Raw genomic sequence first — 13,469 nt, 5'->3', positions numbered from 1 at the left:
ATTTAAGAAAAAAGACAGGTAGAAACTTTAGGAAAAACAAAAGACACTACAGCAAACTAATGGTCAAAATAGAAATGAGAAAAGACTGGTATGGTTTGACCAGTTGTGAGACTATAAGAAACAAGGCTATATACTAAATTAAATCTCTTTAAAGTGGACTAGGAGTCAGGCCACTGAATTCAAAAAAAAAAAAAAAAAAAAAAAGTAAATGAACATTATTTAGCCCTGTACCCAACAACATTCAAAAAGTCATCTTAACTGCTTTTCAACTTTTAGAATCAACCTTTGGATGGAAGACACAACTGTAACTGCAAAACAAAATGTTAGCCACCTTAATTTAAAAGAATACAACTAACTAATAAGAGGCAGGAGGTAGAGGAGTTCCTGCTGTGGCTCAACAGTTTAAGGACCTGACACTGTCTCTGTAAGGATGGAGGTTCCACTCCTGGCCTGGCTCAGGGGGTTAAGGATCCAGCATTGCCACAGGTGTGGCATAGGTTGCAGATGCAACTCAGATCTGGTGTTGGAACTGCAGCTCCAGTTTGACACCTGGCCCAGGAACTTCCAAACATGGCACAGGTGCAGCCATAAAATTAAAAACAAACAAATAAACAAACAAAAAAGGCAAGAGGTAGAAATGAGGAGAAGAAAAATGAAATATAGGGATGTTTATTAGTTCATTTTATATGAAGGGGTATGAAGAAACTGACTGTAGATAGAACAATAAATAGATATTACAATTATCTTTAATGTGTAAAAACCAAAAAAATGTAATTATCAGTTTTGGGAAAGAAGGAAAAGAAGATAACATGGAGAAAGAGAAAGTATTGTCAGTGAACTAAATCCTCATCTTTCATATGAGAATGTCAACTGATACTATAAGCAGAATGTTGTATACTTTATATCAAAGTTATATCCTCATCATAAACTCTACTGTTAATGGTTTAGAACATGGTATGCTGAGTCTGGATTAACCCCCTTCCCCACACTTGTAAATGTTGGTTATGCGTGCTTATGTGCACATAAGTGCATGAGAATGTACATGCATGTTGGAATGCACATATGCATATATATTTTAACTAAAGGCATGACTCTAGTATATTTTCTTTCAGTATTTTTTTCTAAAAGTAAACAAAAAAAGAAGGAAGGAAGGAAAGAGAAAGAAAGAAAGAAAGAAAGAAAGAAAGAAAGAAAGAAAGAAAGAAAGAAAGAAAGAAAGAAAGAAAGAAAGAAAGAAAGAAAGAGGAAGAAAGAAAAGAAAGAAAGAAAAAGAAAGGAAAGGAAAAAAAGAAAAAAAAATCACTGAACTGTAAGAAGTAGTCATGGAAGGACTACCCTGGTTAACTGAAGACTGAGATTAACTGAGATTTAATCTATTTCTCCAATGTTTGTAAAAGATTATTCATAGCAATCTACCATCATACAGGAAAATGGCATCCCCTCTCATTGTATAAATGCTAAGGCTAATCCTAATGGAGGTGACAAGTGCACCTGATTTTAAGAAACAGTGAAGGGGTAGCAGAAGGAAGATGACACTAAGAGTATCTGATAAGTATTTTCAGGATCTTAGAATAATTTCACAAGAAAAAATCAAAGTAAGTAAATGCATATTGGTGAAGCTAACAGATCTAAAGTTCATAGAAGAGACCAGCAGGAGAACACTGCATTGCTACCAACAGGAAAAACTTCTTAACTTCAGCTGTTCAACAACAGAATGGAATATCTAAAAAGTATGATCTTTCATCACTCTATGGTTTAAATAAAGGCCAGAAATTATCTATCTGTAATGTTTAAAAGTAGTGGATGATTAAACTAGATATACATAATCCCTAATGTAATAACTACAAGTATGAGAGTTCTAAACTAATAAATTTTGACTTACCAACATCTACAAGTATGAGAGTTCTAAACTAATAAATTTTGACTTACCAACATCCATTGCAGTTTCCATGAAGCTTTTCTGTCGTGAAGCAAACTCTGCAAGCAATTTCTGCTGCCTCTCTCTAGCCTTTTGTCGCCTAGATCAAATGGAAATGAAGTGATAAATACCAGACATGCTAAAGACTCATCTACTATCTTTAAGGAGTATATAAATGTATGAAAAGCCCCTGACAGTTACAAACAACCAATTTTCTATATTATGTATTAAATTTCATGTAAAATTTTAAGGATTCTGCTGCTTTAAAATGGTTTGAAAATCACTGGGCTTAAAAAGGTAAAAGTAAAAGATTTACTTTAAAATGTGAAATAATAATTAAAGTAGATAGAAAATTTGGATGTCCAGCAATACAATTCCCTAAATATACGTCAGTTCATAGCTATAACAAGAAGTGTTTTAGCAAGAAACTCACAAGTTAACCCCAGGCACAAATAATAGCATACTGGTTGCTAGAAGAAACTTTATATTAAATAAGCTGTGAACAAAGTTTAAAAGATAATAGATTTACTGTTACCTTAAAAATAGATCTCTCCTGAAAGACAATTTGCAAAAAGCCAAGAGGGTTCCCAGTTTGCACTAGGAGGTAATTCAAGTTTGGTTTATTTTGTTTGAAGTAAAAGAACATGAAAGAGTCTCAAATACAACATAAAGAATAAAACTATATTAAGCATAAATACTCCTATGGATAAGTTCACTTTATTCTATTTATTAATTATCCCTTATCTACTTCCAAAGAGTACTTTAATTTGTGGCTAATTGCAAAAAAAAAAAAAATGGCTATAACATAAGAAGAAGAAAATAAAAGTGAACTAATAAAAAAAGGAGATAGGCTTCCTTAGGTTTAGAGATGTTAATAATACTAATAAGCAAAAAATTCTATCCTCATCAAGGTAAGGTTAATATTGTAATTTAAAATGAAAGAGGGAGTTCCTGTTACGGTGCAGTGGAAACGAAGCCTACCAGGAACCATGAGTTAAAATATAATATGGGGGAGTTCCCATCGTGGCTCAGTGGTTAATGAATCCAACTAGGATCCGTGAGGTTGCGGGTTGGATCCCGGCCTCGCTCAGTGGGTTAAGGATCCGACGTTGGCATGAGCAGTGGTGTAGGTCACAGATGCAGCCTGGATCTGGCATTGCTGTGGGTGTTGCATAGGCAGCTGTAGCGCCGATTCGACCCCTAGCCTGGGAACCTCCATATGCCATGGGAGCAGCCCTAGAAAAGACAAATAATAATAATAATTTGAGATTCACCTACGAAAATTCACTTCATTATGTATTTTATTTACAACTCTTATTTCTAATACTGTTTTTAAGCCAAAATATCATTATTCAGGTTGATCATTCACCTTATTCATCAAACTTAACTCCCAATGATGTAGGCCATTTTCAAAAAATTAAAAATGACTCCTGCCCTCTCTATCCTTCCTGAATATGGAAGGTGGTACAGCAGCCTAGGACTGGGTAACAAGACCCAACAGCCTGGCATAGGAGAGCATTCATGTAGGGAAAAGTTACAAGAAACAGGTTACATACAAGAGAACTAATCAGTAAGTAATACATATTAAGGATTATAGAAGCCAGGTTTCTCACTACAGGAGGAGAGAGTTACAATTATGAAAAGAGAGAAAACAAGAATAAATGCTATGATGTTGGATTAGAATTGGAATTATCAGGTTGAACTCATAGTCACAGTTGTTGTATGTGTGTGGTATTGTCTGTTTTTGTTTTTTTGGCTGCCCCACAGCACATGTAGTTTCCAGGCCAGTGGATCCCATTGCACCACAATGGAAATTCCATAGTCACAGTGTTTAATACCTCTCTCTCCCCTCTCTCCAGCCCACCTCCCTCTCTCTCTCCCTCTTGTTCCCCCTCCCCCATCTCTCTCTCTCTCTCACACACAAACATACACACACACACACACACACACACGCGTGCCTGAGAAATTCTGCCCACTAAAAAGGTCTATGACTATCTATATATACTTCATTAGATACTTCATTAGAATGAGCACATGAATTGTGGTTTCCAAAAATCATTCTCTACTAAAAGTAACCAAGACTCTGGAAAAAATGGCTAATACCAAACACAAGATGAACCTAGGCTCCCTTCCTGACTCATAAAATATGAAAATACTCAAAGAACGGTGGGGATAAAACAAAGGGACACAGAAACATGCTTGAAGGGACTCCCACTAGTCAAATCTAGAATAATTTGAGCATCAAAATGATTAACAAGTAGTTCCCATCATGGCTCAAGGGAAAGGTTTCTGACTAGTAACCATAAGGACACAGGTTCAATCCCTGGCCACACTCAGTGGGTTAAGGATATGGTGTTGCAATGAGCTGTGGCATAGGCCATACACAAGGCTCAGATCTGGTGTTGCTGTGGCTGTGGAGCAGGCCAGCAGCTATAGCTCTGATTTGACCCCTTGCCTGGGAACTTTCATATGCCGCAAGTGCGGCCCTAAAAAACAAACAAAAAAAAACAAAAAACAAACAACAAAAAAAAGATTTATAAGCATATGAAGATACAGTTATAAACCACAAAACGAAATAGTAATCCACAACTCCAAACTGATTATAAATAAATGAATAAATTGAACATTGATGACAAAAAGGATACTGCAGCATTTCAAAGTATCTCTCCACAAATCATAAACAGGGAAAAGGAAGGAAAGTTACAAAGGGTAATTTGACTTGAATTGAAGAAGTCTTAGGGACACTCCCTTGATCAAGTGATCAAAGTTAATCATTACAAATGAAAAAATTAAAAGCATATGACACCTGATGGGACGTACTCAAAACAGTAATACATTCTTGATAAATATCTCAAAGATATATAACCAGAATCTAAACCTAATGGGAACCAGACAAGCCCAACTTGAAGGGTCATTCCACAGTGTTTACTGCCCTGTAATCTTCAAAAGTGCCAAGGTCAAGAAAATAAAGGAAATATTGAGAAAACTATTCCACACTGAAGGAGACCAAACAGACATGACAATTAAATGCAATGAGTGATTCTGGACTGGATCTTTTTGCTCTAAAAAACATTATCGTAACAACTGTCAGAACTTGGGATCTCAGGATTTTATCATACTATGTAAAATGTTAATTCCCTTATTTTGAAAGGCATATTGTGATTATGTAAGAAAATGCCTTTATTTCTAGAAAATACACACTAAAATATTCCAGGGTAAAGGAACTCACTCTGAAATGATCCAGAGAATTCTTTATATTAGCCTTCAAACACTTGTGTAAGTTTGAGATTTCTTCAAAATAAAAAGGCTTTAAAAATTAAATCCATCCTCGAAGGAAAAAACTTTGCCATCAAGGAAGAAATGGAAATAAAAATGTGCTAGACTATTCACAATAGCCAGGACATGGAAACAACCCAAATGTCCATCGACAGATGATGGGATTCGGAAGATGTGGTATATATACACAATGGAATACTACTCAGCCATAAAAAAGAATGCCATAATGCCATTTGCAGCAACATGGATGGAACTAGAGAATCTCATACTGAGTGAAATGAGCCAGAAAGACAAAGACAAATACCATATGATATCACTTATAACTGGAATCTAATATCCAGCACAAATGAATATCTCCTCAGAAAAGAAAATCATGGACTTGGAGAAAAGACTTGTGGCTGCCCGATGGGAGGGGGAGGGAGTGGGAGGGATCGGGAGCTTGGGCTTATCAGAGACAACTTAGAATAGATTTACAAGGAGATCCTGCTGAGTAGCATTGAGAACTTTGTCTAGATACTCATGTTGCAACAGAACAAAGGGTGGGGGGAAAAATGTAATTGTAATGTATACATGTAAGGATAACTTGATCCCCTTGCTGTACAGTGGGAAAATAAATAAATAAATAAATAAATAAATAAATATAAAAATAATACATCCCCCCCCCCAAAAAAAATGTGCTAGAGATGCTAAATGACCTATGAGACACAGGAGATCTCCAAAAAATGTCTAAATAATAATAGCACTGATAGAATACGTGTTTGTTCTCCTATACTTTGTAATCTTATAAGTTTCAGTATGTTTCTTTAATTAAAAGAGTAAGTTACAGAGTTCCCATCATGGCTCAGCACTAATGAATTTGACTAGTAACCATGAGGATACAAGTTCGATCCCTGGCCTCGCTCATTGGGTTAAGGATCTGGTGTTGCTGTGAGCTGTGGTGTAGGTCACAGATACGGCTTGGATCTGGCGTTGCTGTGGCTGTGGTGTAGGCAGGCACTATAACTCTGATCCAACCCTTAGCCTGGGAATCTCCATAGGTTGCAAGTGGGGCCCTTAAAAGACCAAAAAAGAAACCACCACCAAAAAAACCCCAGTGAGTTATGCACTCAATAGCTCACCTTTAAATATGTCCATGTAGGAGTTCCCATTTTGGCTCAGTGGAAACGAATCTGACTAGCATCCATGAAGATGCAGGTTCAATCCCTGGCCTCACTCAGCGGGTTAAGGATCTGGTGTTGCCATGAGCTATGGTGTAGGTCGCAGATGCAGCTCGGATCTGGTGTTGCTGTGGCTGTGGCACAGGCCAGAAGCTACAGCTCCGATTTGACCCCTAGCCTGGGAACCTCCATATGCTGCAAGTGCGGCCCTAAAAAGAAAAAAAAGAAAAAAAAATGAAATAAATGTCCATGTACATTTAGAATACACACCCATAAAATATTTCAAATAACAAATCTAATTATCAGACTAAGCAAACCTCAAATATAATTAATTGGCACTAGTATTAAAATTCATTTGTATTCTGGAATTAAGTAAACTCAGATAATTGTTACTTTTTTTTTTTTTTTTTTTGTCTTTTTAGGGCCACACCTATAGCATATGGAAATTCGCAAGTGAAGCACTGAATCAGAGCCCTAGCCACCAGCCACAGCCACACCAAAGTCGAGCTACATCCACAACCTACCCTGCAGCTTACAGCAGCACCAGATCCTTAACCCACCAAGCGAGATCAGGGATCAAGCCCACATTCTCATGGATACTAGTCGGGTTCTTAATCCTCTGAGTCACAATGGGAACTCCATAGCTGTCACACCTTGATTTTGGTGTTGTGATACTCTGGGCAGAAAACCCAATCAACAATGTGACTTCAACAAAAACAACGTGCAAATAAATGGGTGCTGTTTAAATTTCTTTTTGGTGAGGGGGGCTGTACTGGTGGCATGTGGAAGTTTCCAGGCCAGGAATCAAATCCATGCCACAGCAGTAACAATGCAAGATCCTTAACCCACTGTGCCACAAGAAAACTCCTTACACTGCTTTTAAGAAATGAATTTCACCAGAAGTTTTCTATGATTTCCAGAAAAGGAATGTCACTGTTATTTTTCCCTTGTGAATGTTTTCTTTTTTTTTTTTATGGTCACACCCACTGCCTGTGGACGTTCCCAGCCCAGGGACTGAATCCAAGCTGCAGCTGTGGCATGTCACAGATGCAGCACTGCTGGATACTTTAACCCACTGCACTGGACCAGGGATTGAAACTGTGACTTCACAGTGAACTGAGCCACTGCAGTTGGATTTTTAACCCACTATGGCACAGTGGGAACTCCAGTTTTTTTCTTAGGTTATTCCTTTCTAAAATCAGGCATAAATGTGAATAAACCTTAACAAAAAAACACATTCACACAACTCAGGAATTTTCCATTATGACCTCAGGGGTAGAGTCACTGAGGTTGCATATTATTATATCCTTCTAAGATTTTCTACCTGTATTCTGTTTTCTATGGAGTTTACTATGACAGTGATGCCAAATTTGTCTACAGGTGGGTATTTGGGCATAGATCATCATTAAGTGTTTATGAACTGTTCTGCCTTTATAGCAAAACTTAATCCAAAACCCAAAATAAACTGAGAAACAATGTGAGAAGCAAAGTGAGATTCAAACAGATTCATTTAATACTTAGCTGTCTGCTTAGAACTAGTTTCAAGTCCTTCTCAGTATTATCACCACTCAAAGGAAACAAAGCTTGGGAGTTCCCATCGTGGCCCAGTGGTTAACAAATCCGACTAGGAACCATGAGGTTGCGGGTTCCATCCCTGACCTTGCTCAGTGGGTTAAGGATTCGGCGTTGCCATGATCTGCAGTGTAGGTCGCAGATGTGGCTCAGATCCTGCGTTGCTGCGGCTGTGGTGTAGGTCGACAGATACAGCTCCAATTAGACCCCTAGCCTGGGAAGCTCCATATGCCGAGGGAGTGGCCCTGGAAAAAGGCAAAAAGACACACACACAAAAGGAAACAAAGCTCATTACAAAAAAAAAAAAAAAAAAAACACTTCAAAAATTTCTAGGATATTATTTATTACAACAGCATTACAGCCTTTGTAAAAACAGCATCTGAACTATGTCCTCATCTATTATGAGTGATAATATCCTTTTTTTTTTTTTTTTGTCTTTTGTCTTTTGTTGTTGTTGTTGTTGTTGCTATTTCTTGGGCCGCTCCCACAGCATATGGAGGTTCCCAGGCTAGGGGTTGAATCGGAGCTGTAGCCACCGGCCTACGCCAGAGCCACAGCAGCGCGGGATCCGAGCCGCGTCTGCAACCTACACCACAGCTCACGGCAACGCCGGATCGTTAACCCACTGAGCAAGGGCAGGGACCGAACCCGCAACCCCATGGTTCCTAGTCGGATTCGTTAACCACTGCGCCACGACGGGAACTCCCATAATATCCTTTCTTAAAAAAAAAAAAAAAGACATTATTTTATAGCCAAAATGAAAGATGACCAGTTTAAAGGAAGTTTACAAAAATAAAAATTTTATCCTCTTTTTCATCTTACAATTTTATCTGGATCTATTAAATTCTAGGCAGCTACTAACTCAAAATTAATGAACTTTCATCTAAATTATATAATTACTCCTATTCATAAAGTACTATGAGAAATAGGAACTCTCCTAAATTCTTAACGTATTAAAGCCTTTTGTGTACACTTTTATTATAAATTATCTATAACAAAATTATGTCAGAAATGATGTATAACTATATATGACTAAATCTGCTCCAGATACAGTTACCAAGGATGACTCCTAACTATCCAATCAAGTGGGACTCACAATCAAAATGAACTTTTGCTCCATTTTAACAATCTTTTTTCTTTAGGTCCGCATCTGTGGCATATGGAAGTTCCCAGGCTGGGGTCAAATAAGAGCTGTAGCTGCCGGCCTATGCCACAGCCACAGCAACACTAGATCCAAGATGTGCCTGTGACCTACACCACAGCTCATGGAAATACCAGATCCTTAAGCCACTGAGTGAGGCCAGAGATTAAGCCCACATCCTCATGATACCAGTCAGGTTCGTTAAAACTAAGCCACAAGGGAACTCCAGCATTTAACAATCTTGATATGTTTCTTCCTATCTGAACCTCCTCCTCTAATGTCTCTCTTAAGCCACTCTCTGCAGTTTTCCTCCTATCCTCTAGCAATCTCTTTTGAGTCACCTTTGTAGGTACCCCTTCCCCAGTCATTCTCTTTAATGTTTTTCCCTTCAGTTTTATATTGTTCCCATCTTCTTACTGTACATACGCTTCCATATACAAGACTTTATTAACTATGTGCCAAAATCTGTAGCTTCAACTGGGAATTCTCACCTAAGCCTCTAACCCTCTTTCTAACTAGACATCTTCACCTGCATAACTTCCTTAAAGGCAGTAATGTACACAACTGAGCATATCAATTTTGCTTCTAAGCCTGAGCCTCCTCCTAGTCTCCTTTATCCTGATACACAGGAACACCATCCAAAAATAAATAAATAAAAAGGTTTTATAAATGTTTTGATTTTACAACAAATTAAAAGCAACCTAAAATTCCAAACGCTAAAACCATAAGTATGTTTTAAAATACTACTTGCTTAATGATTTGTGATCATATACTGTAAGGATTGGAAAGGACCAAAAGAAACTAAAACAATCAAATTTTTGAGAAACATTAAATTTTCTATTCTCATTTAGAGTTGAATTAATAATAGTTTTTGAAAATAGTAGGAGAATTATTAGATTCCCCACACTAATAACAGAAATAGCAATTTTTCCAAAGAGGCCTACAAACTTAGGGTTGTAATTTCATGTTGGGATCAGAAACTCTTGTCTTCATAGCCCATCTAACTCTACTGCACAAGCAATGACTATCTTTGGTCTCATTTATCTTGCAAATTAATCAGCTATGATTAGAGCTGTAATAATTCAAGTGATTAGCCTCAGATTGCCACACGGTGGAGGGGTGGGGAGGGAGATAAAAAACCTTCAACTGTACCATACATAAGTTTAAAGCATTACAAATAAAAATTACCTTTCTTCTTTGTCCAGTGTTTTCTTCTCTGCTGCAGTGATTTTTTTGGGTGGCACAGGAGGGGTTACTTTTCTACATATCTCTTCAATGATGCGTTTGTTCATTCTGCTTTGCAATGCAGCTTTTAGTAAAATTCTTTCTACTGCAGTTATACCATCTCCATGACTATATTTAGGAATTTCTGGTTGGATTAAAACTTCTATGTCATCCAGCCAAGGAGGGTAGTAGGAGTTTTGTTTTCCTGAGAGTTTGTGGTGAAGTTTAATTAACAAAGACAATATGCTTTCTTTAATTTCCAGAATGGCTGTAGTTAACTGTGGACCTGAACCAGGAGCAGACCATTTACTTGAAGTTTTAGGACGAACCACCTGATTTGCTTCATTGTTATTGCGATTGATGATCTCCTGAAACTTCTTTCTACGTTCTGCCACTAAGCTGAAAACTTGAGCTGTACCAGAATTCTACCATTCAAAAGCGAAAGACAGAAAAATCAAAAGAAGTTACTCAATGTCAACTTCAAAAACATACTAGTACTATATTTTTGAAAGAGAATGTTTAAATTTTCATCTACAGATTTAACAGATGTGCTCTTTAAGTAAATCTGTCTCTTCACTTTTCTGACGTATACTTAGTCCCACTCAATCTGGAAACAACAATGAGGAGAAAGGTGATTGTCCACAGTAATACCTCTTTTGCAATCTCCAAGGAAAATAAACAAAGCTTGAGTAGTATCCACAGCCATATTAAAGAGGAATCATAAACTAACTTCATCAGCCTACAGGAATAAAGCTATTCTAGCCAATATTCATCAAAAATACTATACTCTTCACTAATTTCTACAAGATCATTATATCTTCTGCTTAAGAAAACTATAAATTACTTTTTTCCAAAGTAATGAATCAGAACTGCTAATTAATTTCATTTTTAGGGCATTTCCAAAGTTGAAAATTACTTCCAATATAAATGCTTAAAGTTATTACTAAAATGAAATATAAAGATGAAAAATCAAGTTGACCTGTTTCATATTTAAATATCATTATAATTTGTTATTTGAACAGATCTTTTGTAACTATTTTTCTCAATAATTTACCTTCTAAATAGCCTTATTGCAAAAGTAGTAAAACTGCATTAGGGCTCTTAGAAATCATCTTTTAATGAAATCCATTAAACTGACCTGTATCTTAATTAATTTTTTAAGCAAGAATAGAAAGGATACTGCAATATCAGTTGAGCTTTTATGAGCTAAATTGTAATATACATTATGTTTTTAACATTTAAGCTGTTTTTCAAAGTACTCTCTACCAGCATTAGAGGCAAAAGTTGTCTCTTTTAGATTCCAATATTTTGATCAGAATTCTTGGTCTTCATAGCAAAAACATATTGCTAAAGTCAAAGAAAGCTACTACAAATTGACTCTACTACAAGCAATGTCTAATTCAAAGTTCTTTACTCACAAAAATCTAAACTGTAGAGATTACACGTATTTAAGTTTAGATACTTGCCATGACATTTCAAGAATTTTCATTTCAGCTTTTTATACATTAATTAAGCTACATGCAATGAGAGGGCTGATTTTTAAAATAAGTCCAAATACACACTATATGGAGTTTTCAGATTTCTGTGGACTTATTTTATCAAACTTAACTGCCATAGAAGCAAAAACAAAAAAAGTGAATGGACATGCCACCAGCAATTAAAGACTAAATTTATTTTGATTTAGGCAACAGTCGTTCATTTTTAAGATGTTAGTAACAATGCTAAATGTAAACAGACCAAAGTGTGCCACTTATAACCGGTGCAAAATACTAACACTACTATGAAAAACCCACTATTAAGTATACAGTATTATTTTCCACATTCAATAATATGAATTTTCTTAAAAATTAAGCCTAAATTACTACATTTAAAAAACACACACATGTTAAAGAAACTTTTTTAATCTACCATATTAATTAAACACACACATATACACACAAATACTTCAATGTCTGTCCTCATTTCCAGTTAAAGCCATATTGCTAGTTAATGTAAACATCATGTGCATCTACCTCTCTTTGAAGAACTCTGGGCCTTCGTGAACTCTGGTAGATTAAAGGAAAAAGGTGAGTGAGGCAGAAGTTGATTAGATATATCAGAGGCAATAAAAGACAATTTAAATTTATCTACAACCACATTTATTTTTCTATTGAATTATGATGGTATATCTAAATGATACATCCCAACATAACAAAGTCTTTTCTTTTTTTATTTCTTTTACACTTACTTGTAAAGAACCCAAGCTATCAGAGCTGGTACTTGCAGGTGAGTCTCTCTTCACTTCCGGAGCAGTCTCTGGAACTCTTACTCTAACATAGTTTATAAAGTGTCGCATGTTCGATACTAAGTTACTACCAGGAAACCAACTGTCATGACAACGTTCTGGTCCACATACTGATGCCTAAAACATAAACATGATGAATATCAAACCCTGCCAATCATGGCCAAGGTACAATGAAGATGTAAAAAGCCCAAATAATAGTCCACCATGGTGCTGGGAAAACTGGACAGCTGCATGTAAATCAATGAAACTAGAACACACCCTCATACCATGCACACAAAAAAAACCCCTCAAAATAGCTTAAAGACTTAAACATAAAACATGACACCAGAAAACTCCTTGGAGTTCCCATCATGGCTCAGTGGTTAACGAATCTGACTAGGAACCATGAGGTTACGGGTTCAATCCCTGGCCTCTTTCAGTGGGTTAAGGATCCGGCTATGCCATGAGCTGTGGTGTAGGTTGCAGACGCGGCTCAGATCCCAAGTTGCTGTGGCTCTGGCGTAGGCTGGTGGCTACAGCTCTGATTAGACCCCTAGCCTGGGAACCTCCATATGCCATGGGAGTGGCCCAAGAAATGGCAAAAAGACAAAAAAAAAAAAAAAAAGAAAAGAAAAGAAAACTCCTAGGAGAGAACATAAGCAAAAACATTCTCTGATTCTCTGACATAAACCATATAAATGTTTTCTTAGTTCAGTCTCCCAAGGCAACAGAAATAAAAACAAATATAAGTAAATGGGACCTAATCAAACTTAAAAGCTTTTGCACAGCAAGAGCAACCATTAAAAAAACAAACAAACAAACAAAAAACAAAACAAAAAAAACCCCACAACCTACGGATAGGGAGAAAACAGCTGCAAATGTTGCAAATGACAAGGGCTTAGTCTCCAAAATGTACAA

General features: G+C 36.7%; 1 protein-coding gene across 5 annotated transcripts in view; it reads right to left on the bottom strand.

Moving 5' to 3' along the window:
- Window positions 1-13,469, bottom strand: part of UBR3 (ubiquitin protein ligase E3 component n-recognin 3) — a 225,453-nt gene that overhangs the window by 92,258 nt on the left and 119,726 nt on the right. For 3 of the 5 annotated variants that reach the window (XM_084999433.1, XM_084999434.1, XM_084999437.1), the window contains 4 exons: window positions 12,516-12,689; window positions 12,301-12,333; window positions 10,253-10,713; window positions 1,930-2,018 (listed from right to left, as the gene is read on the bottom strand). In XM_084999433.1, coding sequence (XP_084855559.1) covers window positions 1,930-2,018; window positions 10,253-10,713; window positions 12,301-12,333; window positions 12,516-12,689 — 757 coding nt within the window. The remainder of the gene's footprint in view (window positions 1-1,929; window positions 2,019-10,252; window positions 10,714-12,300; window positions 12,334-12,515; window positions 12,690-13,469) is intronic. The other 2 variants (XM_084999435.1, XM_021076503.2) reach the window with 1 other exon arrangement.

Source organism: Sus scrofa, chromosome 15 (genome assembly GCF_054392235.1).
Source record: "Sus scrofa isolate SSC_HxYL_T2T_F1_AM1 chromosome 15, Sscrofa_HxYL_maternal_Yorkshire_Landrace_v2.0, whole genome shotgun sequence".
NCBI classification, from domain to species: Eukaryota; Metazoa; Chordata; class Mammalia; order Artiodactyla; family Suidae; genus Sus; species Sus scrofa.
This window is presented reverse-complemented; position numbering and strand designations above follow the sequence as displayed.